This window comes from Delphinapterus leucas, chromosome 10 (genome assembly GCF_059928025.1).
Source record: "Delphinapterus leucas isolate spDelLeu-1000000601 "Yukka" chromosome 10, BTC_Dleu_Yukka2, whole genome shotgun sequence".
Classification (NCBI taxonomy): domain Eukaryota; kingdom Metazoa; phylum Chordata; class Mammalia; order Artiodactyla; family Monodontidae; genus Delphinapterus; species Delphinapterus leucas.
In genome coordinates, this window is record NC_143138.1 from 33,611,480 (window position 1) to 33,636,361 (window position 24,882).

Below are 24,882 nucleotides of genomic sequence, written 5' to 3' on the forward strand. Positions count from 1 at the left end.
CCTCAAGAGGCAGGCAGCTCTTAGCTCTACTCTGCAGGGAGGATTGGGAGCAAAAGGATGAGTCGGTAGGCAAGTTGAGGGGAGGTAGGAGTAGTCTGGCACCGCTGGGCAATGCTGGGCTTCAGGGGAGCTATGGAGGCACAAGGGTCCTCTCATTGTCCACTCCTGACTCCAGCGCACACTTGAGTTCCAATTCCACTGTCCTGAGAGGTACAGGAGGGGCAGTTGGCAGGACGACAACGTTGTCAGATGATTAGGAGCCTGGCCTCTGACAGTAGACAGACTGGGATTCATACCCAGGCAAGGTGCTTCACCTCTCTGAGCCTCAGTTTCTCTATCCACAAAATGGGGGTAATAACTACCTATCGTGTGGAGCCACGGTGAGAAAGAAATGAGATAATGCTTGTAAAGAAACCGGCACAGGTTTGTGGAAAGAAGAGAAGAAACTTGGGGTTGTCTGAGTTGGTGGAAAAAAGAGAACATAAAACTGGTAACCAAGTATATGATTTCAACAAAAGGCCAAGTATTTCTTAATTTCATCTGATTCATGATTTCTCACAGGCGCTGTCAGGGTGGGTGCTCGTTTCATATTCCCCACGTGGGGGCGGGTTGTGCTGGTGGTGGGAAATGGCTCTGTGACCTCTCTTTGGTGAAGAGGAATGGGTTAGAGTTAGTTGGGCTCACGGATAACATGGGATTGCTTTTTACTTCCTGTCTTGAAAGGGCTGGGGGAGATAGAGAGAAAGGAGGATTGTTAATATAAACTTGAAATCCAGACTTCTTTTTCTAAAGTACGTGTCCTCAGCTGTGTGACCTCAAATGAACCTCTCACTGTCTCAATTCTCTCTTTACCACAAGGTCATTGAGATGGCCACATAATAGCCACTTTACATGCAGCATCTTGTTTAATCCTTGAGACAAGCCTGTGAGATAGATATTCCATCCCATTTTAGATAAAGGGGAAAACTGTGGTTCAGGGGAAATTAAGTTACTTGTCTAAGGCCACACAGCACACAGCCAGCAAGGGATATATCTGTGATTTAAGCCCAGGACTGACACCAAAGCCCATGAGCTTTCCACTCTGCCCCAGGATAGATTCGGATTTTGTTGGGTCTAAAGCTTAGGCAATTTTGGGGGGCCCTCTTTAAGAAAAACACTGCAAAATCCCAAATATAAAAGGTGCAAAAGTGAATATTCAGATTTTGAAATGAAATCACGACATATTAGAAAAATGTTAAACATGAAAAATACCACAAATGTCACCAAATCCAGAAAAATAACAGAATATTTGTGTTATCTACTTGATTCTCCTCTGTAATACTTTTTTCCTACATCTTTTGGCTGCATCCTCTTTGTGTCTTCTTATGACAGTTTCCATAGAGAAAATAAAAGAGATAACCCAGTGTTATCTAGCATGGTTGATTGGAGGTTTTTTAAATTATCGATGGTTTAGAAAAGTTTATTTCAGCTTCACAAGTGCCTGGTGATATCATATAAATATTAGGGTAGTTGTCAAATTTGGGGAAAACTCCATCAAAGTTCCTGCCATATGTGAACCGTAAGATTTTAGGGCAAGTTATGTTTTCTGGTGCAGTGATTTATCTAAAATAATCTTTGAATTGGTGACACATCTTACCCTGTTTGCTGTCAGCTAAATGTTATCTTTGTTGATAACCGCTGTTTTATCAAAATCAGCAAAAAATTCTAATCTTTTCCAATGGTTTCCCCTCTCCTACCCCTTGATATGGAATGAAGATGGTTTACATTAATAAAAGACTCATAATTAAACTCCTTTCTCCTAAATATATGACCTTTTAAAGGGAATTCATTACAAAATACCGGATGTGAAAATATTTGAAGCATTTGGATGATCTGGCCTAGAAAGGGGAAGGCTGGAGGAAGCAAATAAATAACCACCTTCAAGGACATGAACCTTAGTGGGCAACAGAGTCACCAGGGTGTATCTGTGACTTTGATTCTGGGATCTGGGGAGGGGCTCAGGTAGCTGCCCAGTTACCAGGTTCTGCAAGTCACTTTGAGCAGGTGTCCTAAAATGGATACAAAGAGTAATAGAGAAATTTGTGGGTGTGAGGACAGCTGACAGCTGCCTTGCTGTGGACTCAAAGTGTGATCCCTGGTTCAGAATTGCTGGGGGAGCTAGTTAGAAATGCAGAATCTCAGGCCCCACCCAGAACTGCTGAATCGTACTCTGCATTTTCACAAAGTCCCGGGTGGTTCTGTGCAGGTGATTGTCTGAGAAGCTCTGGACCAGAGACTTTAGCAGAAACTTCCAGATGTGCCCCATCCCAACTTGGAAGCTGGTCTTTTTCCCTTCTGTGTCCTTTGCCTTGGGACCTGGCCTGTCTCCTAGCACTCATCCATTGTGTTGATTCATTGTATCTCTATTTCCCCTCCCACTGGGCTGTGAACTAGAGAACCAGGTGTATTCCTCTTTGATATCCAACCCCTCTCGGTGCCTGGCACACAGGAGGTACCATTTATGGAATGCCACCGGGTGCCAAGAGTTTTGCCTCTCTTACCTCCCTTGGCCCTCCCCTCAAGCTTGTAGACTGAAACAAATACCCCCATTTTACACGTGAAGAAACTGAGGCTCCGTCGCCTGCCTAGTGTCATGAGTGGCAGAGCTGGAATCCAAGGGGTATCTGATTCCAAAGCCTTCAGTAGGGGATCAGTAAATGTTTGTCCCATCACTTATTGACTTGATTATTCATTCAAGCATTCATTCGTGTTTTAATTTATTCACTGAAGAGACTCAGGGGAAGATGAGGAAGAAGAGAGTAGAATATACTTCCTCCTGGTGAACTATTTTTAGAACAGGTGCTGGGTGGTGTCAGCCTTCCAGGGGCAGAGAGCTGGGCTGCCCAGGAGGCCCCCAGCGAGTCCGGCCTTGGGAGCCGGGACTTGATACTCCGCCACCGCCCCACCCCTTTCAAAATGTCCTCCATGACTCAGCAAAGAAACCATGGGTCTGAAATCAGAGATGAGGGCAAAAAACCCTCAAAAATGCTGTCTTTTCCTGGAGGAATTTCCCTTTCATGTGTCTCATTCCTCTGCTAGGGAATCCAGGAAGCCTTTGGCCTGTGGTCAGCTGTGACCCCCCAGTCTGGTTTCCTGGGAGTCAGCCCTCTTCCTCCTTCATCCTCCCCAGGCCTGGGGACAAGGTCAGTTTTTCTTCTTCAGTGGTCTCTGGTTTGAGGCCGCTGGGGGCTTGCCCAGTCCATGTCTCCTTAGCTTGTCCTTAAATCATTAAATCCAGATCCTGGACCTCTCAGTTTCCTCCTCTGTAAAGCGGGGATAACAATAAATTTGAGGATTAAAATAATTAATTAATGTAACACATTTAGAACCATGCCTGGCACACAGAATATATAACTGTTTCTGTTGTTCTTGTTATCATTAATTATGAAGCACATACTCCTACCTGGAGGAGACTTGGATGAACTTGTGCTAAACTTCTTCTCTTTCCATTTGTTCCAACCTCACCCCAGAATGTGTGTGAATTCTCAATTATCCGTGTTGTAGAGAGCTTCAAGGGGCAACTGCAAATGAGGGGATATATGAATAAATTAGAAAGCTCCCGGTTGCCCTTTGACAATGAAATTCTTGTAAATGGATAGGAGGCATGACTCAATAGATTGTTGGTTTGGGAATAACCACATTCGTCCTGGGAGGGGGTGGCCCTCTGAGAATGTATGATCCTAGGAGAGACAGACCTTCCTTCTAAGAGGTAGTTTACGGATAGACTGAGAAATTCAGCATGAAGATATATAGGAAGGAGGGAGTAATTCCTTGCCGGAGTGGGACTTGTGGCTCAGCCCTGGACGTGTTTCATAACCACCTGGGGATAAGCATACAGAACCTGGGCCCCAGGCCTGGAGATTCTGGTCTCCCGGTCTGGGAGTGGAGTAGGGGCATCAGAATTCTTCATAAGCTCGGCGGTTCCCTGGTAGCCTAGTGGGCCTAGTGGTCAAGTTTCCAGGCTTTCACTGCCATGGCCCGGGTTCAACCCCTGGTTGGGGAACTGAGATCCCGCAAGATCCCGTGGCGCCGCTGAAAAAAAAAGGATTCTTCACCAGTTCACCAAGTGATCAGGAATGAAGCCAAGCAGTAAATGGAGACAACGTAATAATTACAACACATACCATAAACTGGATGTTGGAGGTGCATTTCTCTCCCTCAGAACCACCCCTACAAGCAGCTTATATGATCCCCATTTTATAGGTGAGAAGGCTGAGGGTCAAGGTCACACAGCAGAGCCTGTATTTTCATCTAGATCTGAGTCTACAGGCCTAATAGATAATATTTTTGTTACATTCCACACTGCAGGAGGTCAGCCTGGAAGAAACTTCCCAGAAATTGAAATTAAGATCCTCTGCTCTGAGGTAAACTATAAAATCGATACATAACGGGTCAGAGTAAAAATAGGCAAACTGATCTAAAGAGACACAGAGGCTTCTAGAGCCAAGGAGGGCTCGACCTTAACCCTTGGCCTCTGTTAACGTATCTGAAGAAAGAATGCGTCAGTGGGGCTGGGGGGTGCTTGGGCTGAGAGAGGGGTCCTGGCTCTGCTGACCTCTGGCGGCGTCGTGATCTGGCATCAGCTCTTTGCTTCAGCTTTCTCCCTTCTCTCCCCACCTCTCGGGCTGTTGTTCCCTTCCGAGGCCCCTCTTTCTCCACTTACCCCTTGGATGTGGGTGATCTCTGTATTCTGCTCTCCCACATTTCCTAGGTGGCAGCATCCAGTCCGGGGCTGGGTTGCCTGTGCTGAGGACTTCAGAGGTGCCTGCATACCCCTGTCGTCCAGGCTCAAGGCATCCAGGTCAAGGTCGGAGAGAGGGGAGGGTGTCTGCAGCCAGGGCCAGAGCTCACACTCCAGCGGGGCCCATGTTGGCTGTAGACCTTAAAGGTTATTTTTTTAGTCTCAGTCTCTTTACCTGTGAAATGGGATAGTAATGCCTACCTTAGATGATTGTTGTGAGAATGAAAGTAGACTCGGCATTCCAAGTGCACGGTAAGGACTCTATAAATGACGCCTATTTATTATGTCCGGCCGGTGTGGGACTTCACTTGAATGTGGACACATCAACGGCAACCTGTGAAACAGAGAATCTTTTCCCCTAAATCTGTTCTTCCACTTAGATTCCTAATCCTAGGAAACAGAAGCACCTTCCTCCAAATTGCCGAAGCCAGACTCCCGAGAGTCGGCCTGGACTATTCTCCCCACCACCATCAAAATGGCCACCGAGTCCCAGTGATTCTGTCTCCTGCATTTCTTCTAGTATCATAAGCTGCCCTTGGAATTTCTCACTAGAACCTCGTAACTGCTCACTTAGTTTACTCTTCCTGAAACTCCAGATGCTTATGTACTCAGGTTCTGGTGCAGATGAAAACCCTTTAATAGCTCTCCATTGCCTTTGGGGCACAGCTCAGAGTCTGCTGCAGCCACAAAGTCCTTCATGATCTGCCCTGCCTTCTGTCCGGCCTCCGTTCTTGCCACCATCCTGTCTTGCGCCCTACCTGCTGGCAGTGCTGAACCACACACCAAATATTCCTGGTCCTTGCACCTCACTAAGCATCACTAAGTCTTCACTAGGAGAAAAACCACATAAACACGCACGCGCGCGCGCGCGCGCGCACACACACACACACACACACACACACACACACACACACATACAGCCTGGAGCAGGTGCCCTTCTCCCGAGGTTTCCATCTGTTTTTCCAACAGGACTCTGAGCCCCCAGCTCCCCTTGGGCATCTCTGGGTGCCTGGTATGTGGCAGGCTCTCAGTAGGAGGCTCTCCTAATAAACTGTAACATTGCATGGGGTGGGCCATGCACAGTTCTGTACAGTTTACAGCCTCACACCTCTGTGGGATCCGTTTGCTTCACTCATCCATTCTGCTGCATTTGTTGAACACTTCCCTCAAGCCCTGGTCCAGGCACTGGGGATGTGGCAGGGTTAGGAGGATGGGAATTCTAGAGGTAGGGGAAGTGGCTCCCATTTTATCTAAAAAGGTCAGGAAAGCCTCTCTGAGAAGGTGAACAGTGAGCAGAGGCATGAGAGAAGGGGGAAGGGTGCTGTGTGGGAATCTAGGGGAAGAGTGGTCCAGGCAGATGGAATAGCCAGGACAAAGGGAATCACTAGCCCCATTTGACAGATGAGGAAGGCAAGAGTCTAGGTTAAGTCATCCAAAGTCACAGAGTAAGTGGCCACGCTGGGTTTCAAACCCCAGTTCTGTAACTCTTTTTTTTTTTTTTTTTTTTTTGCGGTACGCGGGCCTCTCACTGCTGTGGCCTCTCCCGTTGCAGAGCACAGGCTCCGGACGCGCAGGCTCAGCGGCCATGGCTCACGGGCCCAGCCGCTCCGCGGCATGTGGGATCTTCCCACACTGGGGCACGAACCCGTGTCCCCTGCATTGGCAGGTGGACTCTCAACCACTGCGCCACCAGGAAGCCCCCAGCCAGTTCTGTAACTCTTGACTCACAATGTCGACCATTGCTCTACATGGTCTTTTTATTTATTTGTGCCAGGTCTTAGTTATGGCATGCAAATTCTTAGTTGCAGCATGCATGTGGGATCTAGTTCCCTGACCAGGGATCGAACCCAGGCCCCCTGCATTGGGAGCGCGGAGTCTTAACCACTGCGCCACCAGGGAAGTCCCTACACGGTCTTTTGTGGGAACAGTGGGTGCCTTGGCTGAGGACAGGCTGCTCTGCTCACGATGCCACACTCTGGTTGGACTTTGACTTCCCGTGTCAATGACAGCATGGGAGGATCAGCTGGGATTGAGGTTCACCTGTGGCTCTGTTTTTCTGTTTTGTCTCTCTGTTTCTTTCCATGGCCTTTATTGGAGACAATTAGATTGTGTCTACTCCACAGGCAGCCTCAAGAAACACACTTTCTCCTGCAAAGCTGAGGACCCGACCCTGAATTATGATGACTTCGCAAAGGCACACTCCTCCTTCCTGGTCAGTAGTCAGGGTGGCCTCTGTGGACCCTGTATCTCACCCCACAGCTCCCTTCAGACTTCAGCAGAGAAACTGAGGCGAGCATCTCTGCAGAAGTGATATATGAGCAGGCCTTGAAGGACATGGAGCATTTGAAGAGCGGTGGGGATGTGGGGTTTAGGCAGAAAGCAGTGTGTGGGCTGAGTAGGAGCATCCGTGTTGGACACTCAGTGGCCCTGGAGTATAGGTCGGAAGGGGTGGGGGGATTGGAGGGGAGATAAAGCTGGAGGGAGAATTTAGGGTAGATCATGGCAGCCTTTTTTTTTAATGGCCGACTTTGCACGTCCATTTCGGATAAGTGGTCTGGATTTTGCCCTGTAGACACAGAGATTTTAAGGTGTAAAGAAGCAAAGGGAGCACGTGTGCATTCCTGAAGTTTTGAAAGAGTGGTTGGGCAACCCTGGGGAACACAGGCTGGAGAGGGTGAATGGAGGTAGAGAGACCATGGGAAGAGAGTGTTGCTGCAGTGCTAGGCTTAGCTGGGAGTACCGGAGCCTTGAATGGAGGGGCCAGATTCCAGAAACATTTTGGAAGTAGAGGTGACAGGATCTGCTTATAGATTGATGTGGAAACTCGGATCCAGAGGAGCTGAGAAAGACTAATGTCCATGTTTTCATCTTGGGTGACCCAGTGGATCATGGTTAACCAACACAGAATGCAAAAAAAAAGGAGAGATAGGTTTCGAGCATCTTGTGTTCGAGGTGTCTGTGTGACATCCAGGTGGGGGTGTGGGCTGGGAGTTCGGGATGAAGGTTAGAGCTGGAGAAACATGAAAGCTGAGGCTGAAGGAATAGGGTGAGGTCTCAGAGGTGTACGTGAGAGGAGAAAACCAGGGCCTGGGCTTAAGCCCTGGAAGATGTTTTTGTAGTTCTAGAGGCAGATGGAGTATGGAGGAGCGAGGGGAGCTGTGCATGAGGGTTTTGATTAAGGCATCACTGGGACTATTTGACACACCTCAGCATTCGATGGTAGGTGATGGAGGGCACATCTCAGGGAGAGCACACAGTTGACCTAGTCGGGGTTATCTGCTCAGAGGCACTCAGACCAGGGGTGCTTCCGGTCAGCCTGGACTTGTTTACGTGGCCTTTGTGCTGGCTGCCTTCTTCCTCTGCACACGCCCAGCCTCCCGCTGTTGAGGGGAAACTTCTGAAAGTGGGTATCCTGATCTCTCCCTATTATTCTCCAGGAAGCTCAGCCTAGGGCTTTGCACCCTGTAGGGCACCGGATGTGGGTGCTGAATGACCAAGCAGAATGGATGACAGCGGGGAACTTGGTCTGCTGCTTCTCCTTGAGTACCTTTTTAAGGAGAACATATCGTTTTGTGGAGTGGGTATAACCTGCTCCCTGAATTTTGAGTTGCTTCAGGCTTGCTCCATCCATTGGTCCATCCATCTGTTCTGGATCAGACTTTTCCAGTGTGAATATCTACTAAAAGTTGAGTACTTTGAATATGGGATTGGGGGGCTCCCAGCACTCTTCACGCATAAGCTTACTTACATCACAACAGGCCTCTGAGGCAGACATTACTACCCTATTTTGCAGACGAGGAATCAGATCATTTCTCCCAGGTCACACAAGAAGTCAGTGGCAGAGGTGGGATTCAGCCCAGGTTTAACTCAGAAGCCCTTATGCTGTCAATCATTCATGCTAAGGCCACCCTAGGTAAAAGGTGATCATATAATTTATTAATCCAATCTGGAATGCTTTTTAAAATTTATTTATTTACTTTTGGCTGCACTGGGTCTTCATTGCTGCGCATGGGCTTTCTCCAGTTGCGGCGAGCTGGGGCTACTCTTCTTTGAGGTGCGCGGGCTTCTCACTGCGTTGCTTCTCTTGTTGCGGAGCACGGGCTCTAGGCGTGCGGGCTTCAGTAGTTGTGGCACACAGGCTCAGTAGTTGTGACTCACGGGCTCTAGAGTGCAGGCTCAGTAGTTGCGGTGCACAGGCTTCGTTGCTCCGCAGCATGTGGGATCTTCTTGGACCAGGGATCGAACCCGTATCCCTTGCATTGGCAGGTGGATTCTTAACCACTGCGCCATCGGGGAAGTCCCTCTGTTTAACATTTGGAGGAACTGCCGAATTGTTTTCCAAAGTGGCCGCACCATTTTACATTCCCATCAGCAGTGTAGGAGGGCTCCAATTTCTCCACATCCTTACCAACACTTGTTATTCCAAACTGGGCACTTTTGAGAGTGAAAGGGTGCACCGTTAATAATTATATCAGGACAACCAGTACTAACTGGAACATATTCTACTTAGATACAAAAAGATTAGAAGATTCAATTCCTGATTTCAGGGAACTTTCTGGCCACAGGATGAGTCAAAGCCCCAAAACCCACATACTTGAGTCAATTGAAGAATCAAACAAAGGTAAATTATTAAGAAGGAAAGCAAAAAAAAAAAAAAGAAAAAGAAAAAAGGAAAGCAAAGTACATTTTGTTTCCCCCAGGAGACTGTATTTTCTTTAAGAGAAAAGAGCTGTCTTATTTGTCCTTGTATTCATGGCCCCAGGAGGATCTTGGCATTTGATAGCATGTCAATGAAGATCTGTGGAATAAATGAATGAGAGAATTAATGATTCAAACACTCTTGGAGGGAATGTTAAAAAAAAAAAAAGAAAAGAAAAAGTCACCTGGCTTGGATTTGTGAGTTTGGGGGAAATATGGATCTTGTCTAAACATGTATTTTTTTGCTCAGTGTTTTAACAGCACTAATGACAATTTAAAAAGGAAAAAGTGAATAACCTACAATTAGAGGGATCTTAAACTGGATTTTGCAAGTGTGAATGACTGAGCAGAGGTGGAGGAAAGGCCTTCTAAGCAGGGGAGTTGCCTGAGCAGGGAGTCCAGAACCACAGCCATGTCTTTATCTTACAGGAGGTTAACAAATTTGGGGAATAAAATGATGTGGTACCCACCCCCAGGAGTTTCCAGTTTTGGGGGAAACAATGAAAACAGTCTGTAACAACCTTTCACTGGTTGTGTGCCCTTGGGCAAGTCAGTTCCCCTCTTTGGGCATCAACAATCCTTTTGTCTCAAAATTTCCCTGAATCTTTCAATCTTACAACCTGCAAGTTTCCTGGAATTGGTGGGCCAGGAGCTAGGCCTTGAAGGAAGGAGCTAGATTTGGAGAAAGGATGCCAGTGGTGGGTGATAAGGTCCTGAGGTGGGCTGGAGTGCTCCAGCTAAGATAAAATGGGATGGGGTGCCTTGGCCCTCTTGAAGGAGAACTTTAAAAGCCAGGCTGGTTGACTTTTAAACTTGACCTGATAAGCAGGTCCTTGGACTGGAGATGAAAGGCATGTCTGTGAGAGATTAATCTGATGGCTCTGGGCCACGGATCCTGGATCTGTGTGGAAGCAGGGTGAAGACCTAGGGCCTCTCAGGGAGGCTTCTGCAATAGTAATATAGGCCCAGCCTTTCAAAAGAGGGTTTGAGACTCCTTCGGTTAGTTTTATGATACACATGAGTTCCATGGAGTTTCATTTTCCTAACCATAAGTAATTTAAACCATTATTTTTATAACAGTTATGACTGTATGATGGACCACATGCGAAATGTATATACATTTTTAAGGCAGAATATTAGACTTTCAGGTTTGCAGAAGGCAATTTTAGATTATGCAACCAGATTCCTCAGAGAGATGAATTTTCTCTGCTGTCAAGGGGGTTTACTTTGGTGGAAAATTTTGAGAAATTTGTTAAAAGCCTACTGGAGGAATAGGAAGAGTGGGATCTAAGTGAGCTTCAGAGAATGGTTTTGTTGGGCCAGGTAACTAATTGGATATAGGAAACCCAAGAAAGGAAGAAATCCAAGATGGCTTAAAATCTGAGGACTCTGAAGAAAGGTGATGCTATTCATTAAAAAATGTACAAGTTAAGAGAGGGGTGGGAAATGATGGTCTGCCTTGAGAACATTGGGCACAGGTGGCCTTGAGAACAAAGGACTGGTTAGGATGGCCATGGAGGAGGAAGCAGTAACCCTTGGTCTTTCCCTGCCTTTGCTAAGGCCCTCAAAGCTCTGTCCAGTGGCCTGGCATGCTTGGCACTTTGCCTGGTTTATTTTTAGTGTATCACTACTAAATAAGATGTTTACTGTAGGATTTTATTAGATGCCCTATATCAGACTAAGAAAGTTTCCATCTATCCCTTCTTTGACAAGAGTTTTTTTTTTTTTTTTTTGCGGTATGCAGGCCTCTCACTGCCGTGGCCTCTCCTGTTGCGGAGCACAGGCTCCGGACGCGCAGGCTCAGCGGCCATGGCTCACAGGCCCAGCCGCTCCGCGGCATGTGGGATCCTCCCGGACTGGGGCACAAACCCGCGTCCCCTGCATCGGCAGGCGGACTCTCAACCACTGCGCCACCAGGGAAGCCCGACAAGAGTTTTTTCATATTGTAAATGGATGTTGAATTTTATCAAAAACTTTTTTGGCTTCTGTTGATGTGATCATATGATTTTTTTCCCCTTTAATCTTTTAGTGTGATGAATTATATCGATGTTTTCAAAATAAACTACCATGCATTAAAAAAAATTTTTTTCTATTTGTTTATTTACCTTATTTATTTAGTTTAGCTGTGTTGGGTCTTCGTTGCTGCACAAGGGCTTTCTCTAGTTGCGGCGAGTGGGAACTACTCTTCGTTGAGGTGCGCAGGCTTCTCGTGGTGGCTTCTCTTGTTGTGGAGCACGGGCTGTAGGCGCGCAGCCTTCAGTAGCTGCAGCTCATGGGCTCAGTGGCTGTGGCTCGCGGGCTCTAGAGCGTAGGCTCAGTAGTTGTGGCTCACAGGCTTAGTTGCTCCGCGGCATGTGTGATCTTCCTGGACCAGGGATAGAACCCGTGTCCCCTGCATTGGCAGGCGGATTCTCAACCACTGCACCACCAGGGAAGCCCCTACCATGCATTTTTGGTATAAAGTCAATAACATATTGCCCTTTTTATATATTGCTGGAGTCAGTTTGCTAATATCTTGCTTAGGATTTTACATTCATGTTCATAAGTGTAATTTTCTTTTCTCATTTTGTACTCGTTGGGTTTTGGAATCAAAGTTACACTAAAAATGAGTTGAGATGTGAACCCTCTTCTTACATTCTCTGCAAGAGTTTGTATAAGATTGAAATTACTGTTTTCTTGAATGTCTGGTGGAGTTCTTTGCCTGTTTGCTATCGAAGGCTGTCCTATCACGTGGGATAGTAGAGAAAGGAACTTTTATTTGGGGAGTGAAAGTAGCTTAAAGCAATAAGGAAAATATACTATCTCACACATCACAAAAAGCCCACAGGTAGGTGGTTCCAAGATTGGTTAATTCAGCCGCTCAACAACATCAGGGAGGGAAATTTGTTCTGATCTTTCAGCTGTCATTCTCAGGTGTCAGCTCCTTCTCTCATTATTGCAAGATGGGTGCAGCTACTCTGGGCATCACAGCAACATGGTTAAGAGTGTGGGTTCTGTAGCCAAACCTGGTTTCAGATCCCATAGCTATCTGACATTGGGTAAATTGCTTAACCTCTCTGTCAGATGGAATGATAGTAGTGCTTTACCTCAGAAGTTTAATGTTATATGGATTAAATGAATTAGTTTTTTAAACTCTTAGAATAGTGCACATAGTAAGCATCCAATAAATATTAGTACATCTTACTCCATTCTCACCTGAGGCAGAAATGAATCTATTTTTCTCTTGCACCCCACTTACTGAAGCCCCCTTATTAGACTTACTTCACACCTTATGGCCAGAATATGACAACTGCCCATTCCTAAACCAGCTGTGGAATTATCATGATTTGGTTTGGAAGAATTTAGGTTCAACCTCTGAGACGGGAGTGTCGGGCCTCCCCTGAAACAACCATCTGATCCCACAACAAAATCTGGGTTCTGTTTGCGAGGCCGAAGTTGGGGTGGTGACGGTGGGGACTTTGCACGTGGCACAAAGAGGGGTAGAGTAGGATTCCCCATCCCTACTGCTGTCCACAGTATTCCTTGGAATCACTCCTCAGATTCACCTAGCACTTCACAGTTTACTTCATGCTTTTTAACTCGTGCATTATCACATCTGGTCTCAGAACCACCCTCTAAGCAGTTTGGCCTCTTGTTATCCTCTTTTATAGATGGGGAAACAGGCTCCCAGAGTTGAGGTGCTTGCTTGGTTCTGTGTTTATAGCTGGTACAGAGCTGGGTCCTGGGACTTAAGTTGAGGTCTTCAGATTCAAAACTCTGCCTTTTGGGGTTTTTTTTGGCCACATCACGAGGCATGTGGGATCTTAGTCCCTGACCAGGCATGCCCCCTGCAGTGGAAGCATGGAGTCCTAACCACAGGACCGCCAGGGAATTCCCAAAACTCTGCCCTTTTATTCCTCTTCCACGAATTCCCAACTGTCTGTCATTTACATGCTGTCCTCACAGCTGCCACATCCATGTGCCTCCTCTGCTACTGTCTACTTCATATTTTCAAAATTAACAGTTTTTCATTAAATAATGTATCTTAAAAGGAAGCTTGATAGGACTTCCCTGGTGGCGCACTGGTTAAGAATCCACCTGCCAATGCAGGGGACACGGGTTCGAGCCCTGGTACGGGAAGATCCCACATGCCGCGGAGCAACTAAACCTGTGCGCCACAACTACTGAGCCTGCGCTCTAAAGCCTGCGAGCCACAACTACTGAGCCCACGTGCCACAACTACTGAGCCCACGTGCTGCAACTACAGAAGCCCGCGCGCTGGCGCCCATGCTTGGCAACAAGAGAAACCACTGCAATGAGAAGCCCGCGCACCGCAACGAAGAGTAGCCCCCGCTCACTGCAACTAGAGAAAGCCCATGCACAGCAGCGAAGACTGAACACAGCCAAAAACAAATAAGTAACATAAATAAATTTAAAAAAATAAAAAAGGAAGCGTGGTAAAGCCCCAGGTTTGATGTTCTGGTACACATACAACTTTTGAATGAGCGCAAAACTGTTAAAAATATTTTTATTCAGGATTAGAACTCCTACCCTGGCGCCTGCGTTCGAATCCCACCTCTGACGAGGTAGCACACACTCTCTACCCAGATGCCCGTGGACCTCACATTTTAGGGTGCAGCAGCCCCCTTCCAAGCCCCAGCCTTGCGACTTTGCCTGATGGCTGTTCTGGCTGTCGGCCCCCGGTGCCATGCCCACCACCACCCAGGAAAGCTGGAAGTGCTGCTGCTTAATTCCAGACCCACCTCCCTCCCCAGCAGCCCTCAACCATGGCTGTTAGGAGTTGATGGACAGGTGTCCCTGTTCCCTCGCTCTGCCCCTCAGGAGCAGGTCCCCCAAGGCAGGGGCTTTTCATCATCTACCAGAGTTCCCAGAAGGACTGAGTGCCACTACCCCACAGTGGTAACTGACCCAATGATGCATTCTTTACCGGTTTCCTTCCTCTCGGGTCTCATTTCCCCACTCTTCCAGGTGCTTCCTGGAATCACCTCCCAGGTACATTACTTCACTTGAATCCTTGTCTCAGAGTCGGCTTCTGAGGAGCCCAAACTAAGACAACCACTTGCTCACTGTCTGGTGTTGGGTGTTACCTAACTTCCCTGTGTCTCTCTGTTCCCATCTGTTATAGGAGGGTAATAATAGCACCTGTGCCTCTTAGAGTGAATTGGTAAAGCTCTCAGTGCCTGGCTAAGAGAAAGTGCTTAGCAAGTGGGATCTACTACTATTATTACTACCTAAAATTCCCAACTGTGGGTAGGTGCCCCACAGTTCGGAGCTAAACTTTCTCTGGGTGCCCTCTTCTTGCCTCTCCCCTCTGATGCCCCCACGTACCCTCTGAGCTCCTTCAGTCCCACTTCTTCCACCGCAGGCTGCCTCATGGAATTCAGGTGCCCAGGATCACCCCACCCCTACCACTCCCACTGCAGCCCACCCTGCCCATCACACACAGATCACGCTGCCTGCCTCTGATGGGGGTTGCAGATGCCCAGGTAAATAAGTCTTCTGTCCTAATGACATCTTGGGATTCTCCATGATGCAGGATCACCATAGTCATCCAGTCCAGACTGGAAGCTCTTAAAACAGAGGCTTCTCATCTCTGACTCGGGTCCAGCATGTTCCAGTAAGTGTGGATTGTTAACCATCACTGCTACCTTTATTGAGCACTTACTATGAGCCTGGGGCTGTTGTAGGTACTTTCTCTGTATTAATCCTTGCACCCATCCTATGAGGTATGTGCTGTTACTATCCCCATTTTGCAGATGAGAAGCCCAGGACAGAGAAGTTAAGTAACCTGGCCAAGATCACACAACCGGCAAACAGCAACCTAACTCCAGAGCCTCTCTTACTTTTCGTGATGCCTAGCTGGTGCAGGGCTATCTCGTGCCTAGAATGAAGAATACTGGCTTCCTTGCTTCCCAGCTGAAAGTCCAAAGACCAGTCTCTCTTTGCCAGGTGTTTTGCTGTAGCAAGTTACCCATCCAAACCTGAGGCCCAGATCTCACCTCACCCTTAGCTGTGGAACAGGAATATCAAACAGGAAGGTCTCATTTATTCAGAACCCTGGCAGCCAGAACAAGGGAGAAAAAGCACATGTGTGAATATATAGGATGTCTTCTCATTTTATGATAAGGAGAGACTTGACGGGTTCAGGCCAGTACCTGAGGTTTCTTTTCACAAGCAACGTATGGACTAGAGATGGCAAACTGCTCCCTGCCCATCAGATCCAGCCCATAGAGCATGTGTGTGCCTTGGAAACTAAAGGAATTGGATGGCTCCTTACCACGGTGTAGCAAAAGGCTGGGGCTAAGCAGAGCCTCCTGGCTTTGTGGGGGGAACACATGCTGTCCACTGTGCCCAGCCCCACCCCTCCCCACTGACCCTGTGCTCTAGAGCTCCTCACTGACCACGAGTGAGTTGCCATTTATCATGCAACTTGTGCTGGTGCTTTTCTCACATCCAGTTTGTCTCATGCATGCATTCATTCATTGTCTCATTCATGCATTCATTCATTGTCTCATTCATGCATTCATTCATTGTCTCATTCATGCATTCATTCATTGTCTCATTCATGCATTCATTCATTGTCTCATTCATGCATTCATTCATTGTCTCATTCATGCATTCATTCATTGTCTCATTCATGCATTCATTCATTGTCTCATTCATGCATTCATTCATTGTCTCATTCATGCATTCATTCATTGTCTCATTCATGCATTCATTCATTGTCTCATTCATGCATTCATTCATTCATGCAAAAAAGATGTTTTGAACACTTACTGTGCACCACGCACCATTTGGTTTTGGTGGGGTGGTGAGGGAATGGACAAGCTATAAACAGAACATGAAGGTAGAGTACAGTGTACGTTAGTGATTAGTGGTAAGCAGAAAAATAAAGCGGTGGAAGGGCCCAGGGAGAATCAGGGTTGGGGTAGGATGGCCAGAAGAGGCTATATGAGAAATGTGACTGAATTAAAGCCCAAAGGCAGTGAGGGAGGGGCTTTGGGGACATCGAGGGGCAGAACAATGCAGGCAGATGGAACAGCAAATACAGAGGGGGCATGTACACCTGGTATGTTCCTAGAGTAACAAGGAAACCAGTGTGGCGAGAGCAGAGTGACTGAGAGATCATCACATGAGTGAATGGAGAGCCCTGGGGGGTTGAGACGAGACTGGATGGGGCAAGGGTGGACCAGCGATGCCCGTCAGGGGGCCACCACCCCAATCCAAGCAACAGATGATGCCGCCGAGGCCAGGGTGGTAGCCGTAGAAATAGAGAAAAGGCAAAGATTGGAGATGTGTTTTGGACGTAGAACCAATCAGAAATGGGTGATGTGTTGGATGTGGGAGACCAGTTAGGACAAAGAATTGAATTTGGACCAGGGAGGTAGCAGAGGAAGAGAAGAAAAGAGGGTGGATTCTGGAGATATTTTGAAGGTAGATGTTCCATGCTCTGCCAATGGATGGATGTGGGATTTGAAAGAGCAGAGTCAAGAATGACACCGAGTGTTTTGGCCTGAGCAGTTGGAAGGATGGAGTTGCCATTTGCTGATAAGGGGAAGCTGGTGCGAGGAGCAGGTTTGTTGAGGGAAAGCTTAGGATATCCGTTTTGGAGAAGTTGAGTCTGAAGGTGCCTATTGGACATCCGTGTTGAGTTGTCGAGAAGGCAGCCTCCTGTGTAAAACAGAAACAGAAAACAGGTCAACTCACGTGCCCGCTCTGATTTGGTAGCCCTGTCCAGAGTGCTGTGTTGACATTTTAAAAAAATTATTTATTTATTTATTTGGTTGCACTGGGTCTTAGTTGCGGCAGGCGGGCTCCTTAGTTGCAACACATGGGCTCCTTAGTTGCGGCATGCATGTGGGATCCAGTTCCCAGCCAGGGATCAAACCTGAGCCCCATGCATTGGAGCGCTGAGTCTTAACCCTGGCACCACCAGGGAAGTCCCGGTGTTAACACTTTTTTTAAAAAAATAAATTTATTTATTTGTTTATTTATTTTTGGCTGCGTTGGGTCTTTGTTGCTGTGCGCGGGTTTTCTCTGGCTGCGTCCAGCGGGGACTACTCTTTGTTGCGGTGCGCGGGCTTCTCATTGCGGTGGCTTCTCTTGTTGCGGAACACGGGCTCTAGGCGCGTGGGCTTCAGTAGTTGCAGCACGTGGGCGCAGTAGTTGTGGCTCGCAGGCTCTAAAGCACAGGCTCAGTCGTTGTGGCACACGGGCTTAGTTGCTCCGCGGCATGTGGGATCTTCCCGAACCAGGGCTCGAACCTGTGTCCCCTGCATTGGCAGGCGGATTCTTAACCACTTCACCACCAGGGAAGTCCCCGGTGTTAAAATTTTTAAGGCCCATTCAGGCTCAGTGGGAAAGAGTTTCTTGATCAATAGTGAAACCTGTCTTGGGAGCTGGATAGACAAATAATGGTGAACACTGGGTGTAAGACATTCCACTGTAGAGTGGGAAGAAAATGTGAAAAATTCTATTCTATGTATTTTTGTCTTACTCTTTACATTTTCTTTGTATGTTCTATAATGTACATAATATGTTAGAGTAGCAGGTTTGGACATAGTTTATAAATTAAGTATTCTGTATCCATTGGAAGAGTATGCTTAGTTTTTACTGAGGAATGGATGAACAAAACTTTTGGAGATTACTGATCTGAAATATTTTAAAACAGATGCTGAAAATAGTGACCCGGATTACTGTAAGCCCTGAAGTGTCTCCTGAATCCTAAAAAAAAAAATGTTGTTCAGTTTGGTTTAATGCTTAATTAAAACAATTGGCTTTCCGAAATACCAGTGTTATCAGAGACTTTTTTTTTTTTTTTCCGGCCACACCGCATGACATGTGGGATCTTAGTTCCCTCATCAGGGATCAAACCCGTGCCCCCTGCAGTGGAAACACAGAGTCTTAACCATTGGACCACCAGGGAAGTCCATCAAAGACTTTTTAAGAAAGGGTGAGGAACTATTCTAGAGTAAAGGAGATTAAAGAGGTAACAATGCAAACACAATCCTCGAATGGATCTTGGGTTGAGAAAGCAAAAAGCTATGAAAGGCTATTACTGGAACAACTGGGGACCTTTGTATGTAGATTGTTTGTGGTATTGTATTAGTATGCAATTTCTAATTGGGATAATTGTTTCATGGTTACTGGGAGACTGTTGCATTCTTAGGAGACACAGGCTGAAAAACGTAGGGGTAAGGAGTCATGATGTCTGTAATTAGGTCTCAAATAGTTCAGCAAAATACACATAGGAATTTAGGTGAAGGGTGTGTTAGTGGTCACTGTGCTATTCTTGTAGCTTTCCTGTAGTTTTGAAATATTTCCAAGTAAAAATTTGGGGGGAAATAGCATTCATATAAGTTTCTCCAGTTCTCAGAAAACTAGGAATCCGATAAAGGCATGTTAGACCGCTTTTCATATACTGGATTGTTTCATTGACCAGAACACTTGTCGTCTTCATCCTTTCTGAAGCAAAGAATTTGCCAAATCTTTCCCACCACTACAGTAATCCCTGGCATTTTATATTTTCCAGGTGCCTCCACATCCATCATATTACATTTATTATCATAAATAGTCCCTATAGATAAAGAAATTTGTGCCTGTAAATTCCACAATCACGATGAACTTTTTTTTTTTAATGGCTCACCATATGCCAGGCACTGTTCTGTGTGTTTGACACGAATGAGTGCATTTCATCCTCCCAACCACACTTAGGGGAGGTATTACTGATAGTTAATTCCACTAGGGAATTGTAAGTAAAGAAAAAAGTATGGGAGACCCCTGTAAGTTAATAATCACTTAAGAAAGCAGGGTTGCAAAACCGAGCAGCCTTGCTTAGCAACAAAACCCTGCAACATAAGCACGGTTTCATTACTATCATTCTCATTTTCAGAAAAGGAAACTGAGGCACAGAGAGGTGGTATAATTTGCCCAAAGTCACACAGCCAGGGAGGGTGGAGTGACAGAGCAGTGTGGCCCCGGGCCCTGCAGTGTTCACCACCAACCCCCGACCATGTACTTCACACTGTGAGATGGATCATCTAAGTTTGTTGGAGCTGCCATTCCAGGAGGGCTTCTGGTCCTCAAATTTTGCTTTTCTCTGAGGGGTTCCGGGTGTATGTTCATAGGAGAAAGCGTACTCCTTGAAAGAGGGAACAACGACAACAGCAAAACTACCATCTTTGAATGCTCATATGGGCCAGGCACAGGCAAGATGCTTTCTGCCTGGTTAGTCCTCAGAACCCCTCTGCGGGGTAAAACTATTATTATCTTCATTGGACCAAAGAGGAAACGGTGGAGCCAGGCTTTGAACACAAGCAGCCTGACCCCGCAGCATTGCCCCAGCCCCCCACCCAGGCTGCCTTGCCTCTACCTGTCATCTCAATGGGTCTGAAGGTAACAGCTATAGAATGTAGCCTGTGGGGTGATGGGCCTCACCCATCACCTTGTCCACCCCCTCAGTTCTCAAATGGGGACATTTCAATGCTGAAGAGGAGGAGGAGTGGGAGAAGGAAGAAGAGGAAGAAAGCATTGCATCCTTCCTCCTTGGGGCTTTTCATCTGGCCTGTGACATTCCATTCCCACCCCTCTAATTTGCCATTTCATTGAGCAACTTTTTCTAATTGAATGCACCTGGGCAGAAACTCCTCCCCATATTGGCCCTGGTCAGTGCTTTGTCTTTTTTTTTCTTCTTTTATGAAAAATACAAGGGGAGCCCCTATTTCTTTGAGGTGGAGGTGCTTGGCGAAGTTCCCAAGCAGATCAGCCAGCCCTCCAGAAACTCTTCTGCCTTGGCGCTGTGTTGAGCTCACCTGCCTCCCTGTAGGACAGCTGGCTTGTAGCTGACCTTGGCCTTGGAGGCCCAGGATGACTCTGCTCTGGGCATGGCAGTCCCAGCTAGGGGCGAGGCAGAGGTATCCTTCAAAAGGCCCTGCTCACCAGGAGCCACCTTCCCCAGGGTGCAGGTGTTCCCCTTCCTCAGTAAACCAACAACTAATAAGTCAATTCACACTCATGAAGGAGCAGAAGAGGCAGTAGAATAAAGTAGTTAAGAGCATGAATTCTGCAGGCGGACTCCCTAGGTTGAATCATGCCTCTACCACTTATTAGCTTTGTGACCTTGGGCAAATTATTTAGCCACTCTGAGTACAGGTTTCCCTTTCTGTAAAATGGGGGGAAATAATAATATACTTCTGAAAAAAGTAAAAAATACTGGTGATTTACTGTCTCATCAAAGATGCCCAATCTTCTTAACTGAACAGTTCTACTCAATAATTCTGAAAGTAAAGAAACATCTTCCTTCAGGACAGATCTGGTTTCTGGTTACGTATTTAACTTCAAAAGCTACATTTTTTCGTCCCCCTAAAAGCCCTTTACACTTCAACATCTTTGCCTCCCCATAACTTCATATCTAATCTTTATAATTTTAGATTCATTGTTCTCCTTAACAAAAGAGTGCAATGCAATGATTAGTTAACTAAAGGAACTTCTTGTTTGTATTTTTGAAGAGAGTAGACGACTTGCAAGATCAGACAAGGTACACAGCGCGCATTCACGCTGACACAACAAGAGCTGTTGAATTTAAAAATTTATGCAGATTACTAATAAACACTTTTCATCTCGCCAGTTGGTAGAGGTGCTTTTTTTTTTTTTTTTTAAGTAGATATCTAACGTTTGTTCATTAGATTGGTTCAGCCTTTCAGCAGGGAAATTTGGTAATAAGAACTGTATCAAAAGCCTTAGAATGTTTCATAACCTCAGATTGAGAAATTCCACTTCTAGAAATTAATTCACTTCTAGAAATAATCATGAGTGTGCACAAAGATATTACCACAAAAATATTTTACAGTATTATTTCTAATAGAGAAGAACTAGAAACTATCTAAATTGCCAACAATACAGGTTTGGTGAAATACATTATGATCTATTCACTCAATGGCATACTAGAAAGTCATTAAAAATATGTTGTAGAATATTTAATGAGATGGAAAATGTGTTGACAGTATACTTTTTAGTGAAAAAAACAGCTTACAAAACTTCGCAGAATGATCTCATTTTTAAAAATATATGTGTTTATTCAGAGAATAATTTTAGAAAAATAAACATTGACATTTTAAAGGGTTATCTGGATGGTGCAATTGTGAGCAATTATTATTTCCTTTTTTGTGTGACTTATCAGTATTTTCTGTTTTCTACAATGCAGATGAATATTTCCATGATATGAAAACAACAAAAAATTATTATATAAAAAAGAACAATTCATTGAGAAAATGCTTAACGCAGAGCTTGCCTCTTATATAGGGTGTCATTTCTCTAGTAACTCGCTTCCTTAGCGTCTCCTCTCCTTGGAGGACCCCAGGAGAGGCAGGGATCCCCAAGGCCTCCTCCCATTTGGAGCATTACTGGAGGCTTGTGGTTTGCCTCCTGGTCATGTGGAATCCAGCTTTGGACAAACTGCAAAGTCCCAAAGTTTGGGAGGTAGAAGAAATGGCAACTGGAAGATTTTATTTAGAGTCTGAGCAAGAAACTCCTCCAAAAAGGAGCTAGTTTTGGACTTCCATGGTGGCGCAGTTATTAAGAATCCACCTGCCCATGCAGGGGACACAGGTTCGAGCCCTGGTCCAGGAAGATCCCACGTGCTGGGGAGCAACTAAGCCCGCGAGCCACAACTACTGAGCCCACATGCCTAGAGCCTGTGCTCCGCAACAAGAGAAGCCACCACAGTGAGAAGCTAGCCCCCTCTCACTGCTACTAGAGAAAGCCCGTGCACAGCAACGAAGATCCAACGCAGCCAAAAATAGATAAATTTATTTTTTTAAAAAGAAACTGGTAAAAAAAATATATATATATATATTGATTGAAAAAAAAAGGAGCTAGTTTCTCTGCCCATGTTTTCCTCAAACAGAAACTAAGGCCGACTTCAGGGTTTGTCCAAGGCCACACGGCCAATTTAATGACAAGGTGAGGCCTTGAAGCCATGGCCTTTCCGCCCTGTTGTATTTCTAAAATGTGCTGATTTAGACTGTCTCTTCTCACACTTTAATATGCACAGGAATCACCAGGGATCTTGTTGAAATGCAGATTTTGATCCAGCAGGTCAGGGATGGGCCTGAGGGTCTGCATTTCTAACCAGCCCTCAGGCGATGAAGATGTTGCTGGTCTGGGGATCAGTTTAAGTAGCAATGGTGTAGAGCACAGATTCTAGAGCAAGATCGTCAGCTTCCCAATCCTAGCTCTGCTGCAGACAAACTATTATCATAGTTACTGTACTTCAGTTTCCTCAACCGCAGAATCAGTATGACTTAACTCATAGCTTTTTCGTGAAGATTTAATAAGTGCTTAGAACAATCTTCACTAAGAACTAGCTGTTTTATTATTATTTATATTCCTTAGAGCAAGCAGCCAAGGGCGAACCACGGTTTGACGAATGAATGAATAAACTTTGGAGTCCTTCCTGGGCGACTGGAGTCAGAGAAGAAAAATGGGAGGGCTCGGAGGTGGGGAAGAGGCCCACCTCGAAAGAACTTCTCTCCACCGGGTGGTCAGAAGGACCCGGAGCGCCCGGAAGCCGGCCGGCCCGCGCCCCGCGGACCAATGCGGCCGCCCGGGGGGAGGGGGAGCGCCCGCCAGCCCTTTCCGTCTGGGCGCCGGAGGCCCCGCCCCCTGGAACGTCGCGACGTCCGAGCATTCCACGGTTGCTACTCGGTCGCGAGGGGCGGGGCGCCTGTCAGGGAAGCGGCGCGCTCGGCGGCGGGGGCGGGCTGAGGCTCCGCCGCGCAGTGCCAGTGCCAGCGCCAGCGCCAGCACTAGACCCGCGACCCGCGATCTCCGGCCCGCCGCCTGCGTTCTGGCTCGCGAGCCCGCACTCCCGCCCTGCCCGTGCGCTGCCCGAGTATGGAGCTGCTGTGCTGCGAGGGCACCCGGCACGCGCCCCGGGCCGGGCCGGACCCGCGGCTGCTGGGGGACCAGCGTGTCCTGCAGAGCTTGCTCCGCCTGGAAGAGCGCTACGTGCCCCGCGCCTCTTACTTCCAGTGTGTGCAGAGGGAGATCAAGCCGCACATGCGGAAGATGCTGGCGTACTGGATGCTGGAGGTACCGCCCGGAGGGTCTCCCCTCCCCCGCCACCCCGGCGTCCCCGGCTTGGGACATCCTGGTCCCAACAACAATCAGCAAGATGTTTCTGTGGCGCAGATCCTCGGGGCCTGGCCTTTCACTCCTTTCACTCGTGCACCCTACCCGGCTGCCTCCCTGGTGTCCCTTTCTTTCCCTTCTCCAACCCTGACTTTGACTGCCAGTTGTTTGGCACCCCAAGTAACCCTCTCTTCGGGCCGGAAAAGCGGGACAAGGGCCACCCTCTCCCCTCCGGCTTCTTTCAGCGTCTCCCGCCTCGCTCCCCCGCCCGGTCTTCTAGGGAGAGCGCGCCTGGAAAACCCTGGGCTCGGCCGCCCCCGCCGCAGAGCCGGTTCCTGTGTGTCGCGGGGTTCTGGCGGGGAAGGCGGTGGGGTGGCGCGCTGTTCCGGCAGTCAGGGAAATGAAAAGTGCGGGAGGCAGCCGCTGGCGTCTCCTCCCTTCCCTTTGGGTGTGTGCACTGGGTGGCGGTAATGGGGTTTAAGGTCCCAGTTCTCTGGCTCCCGTGGGTGACTCTTCCGTCCCCTCTCACCCTCTGTATTGGTGTGGGGGGGGCAGTCTCAGTTTGGAATCCTTAAGGGAGGAAGCCTCTGGCGTACCCCGCTTCCCCCCACCCCCGGGAGGAAGGAGGCACCGCAGAGGAAGTGGAGGGGGGACGACACCTTGGGGAAGGCGCATCCTGCGTATTAGTCCTTGTCACTGTAAGTACACCTACCCCCTCCCGATTATTGCTCCCTATTCCACTTCCCTTCAGCGCACCGCCCGCCCCCCCTTTAGTGCTGCTGCGTTTCCTTTGCCTCTGCCCCAGAAGTGACTGTGCGCCCTCCCCCAGGTGTGTGAGGAGCAGCGCTGTGAGGAGGAAGTCTTCCCCCTGGCCATGAACTACCTGGATCGCTACCTGTCCTGCGTCCCCACCCGCAAGGCGCAGTTGCAGCTCCTGGGTGCGGTCTGCATGCTGCTGGCCTCCAAGCTGCGCGAGACTACGCCCCTGACCATCGAAAAACTGTGCATCTACACCGACCACTCTGTCTCTCCCCGCCAGCTGCGGGTGCGTGCATAATCCTCCCCACCTCCCAACACACACTGCCTCTTCACTTACCAGGAAAAGGAAAGCTAAGGCCCTCAAGAGGCTTTCTGTCCCTGGGGAGGGTAGCAGAGGCTTTTTTTTTTTTTTTTTTTTTTGATAAGAGATGGGACAGTGTGGTGTGATGGTCAGGGTAGCCCCTAGCCCAGGCTTGCACTGCCAGCATGAACCAAACCCCTTCTCCTGATCTCCA

The 24,882-nt window shown here is 47.6% G+C and overlaps 1 protein-coding gene across 4 annotated transcripts in view; it reads left to right on the forward strand.

Moving 5' to 3' along the window:
• Positions 1-24,882, forward strand: part of CCND3 (cyclin D3) — an 81,563-nt gene that overhangs the window by 51,021 nt on the left and 5,660 nt on the right. Inside the window, exons 1-2 of one of the 4 annotated variants that reach the window (XM_022581891.3) lie at positions 22,913-23,569; positions 24,438-24,653. The exons of 1 other annotated variant lie outside the window; for it this stretch is intronic. In XM_022581891.3, the coding sequence (XP_022437599.1) occupies positions 23,372-23,569; positions 24,438-24,653 (414 nt within the window). In that variant the 5' untranslated portion in view covers positions 22,913-23,371. Of the gene's footprint in view, positions 1-22,912; positions 23,570-23,839; positions 24,307-24,437; positions 24,654-24,882 lie in introns of those variants that run through there. 2 more of the 4 variants (XM_022581892.3, XM_022581893.2) reach the window with 2 other exon arrangements.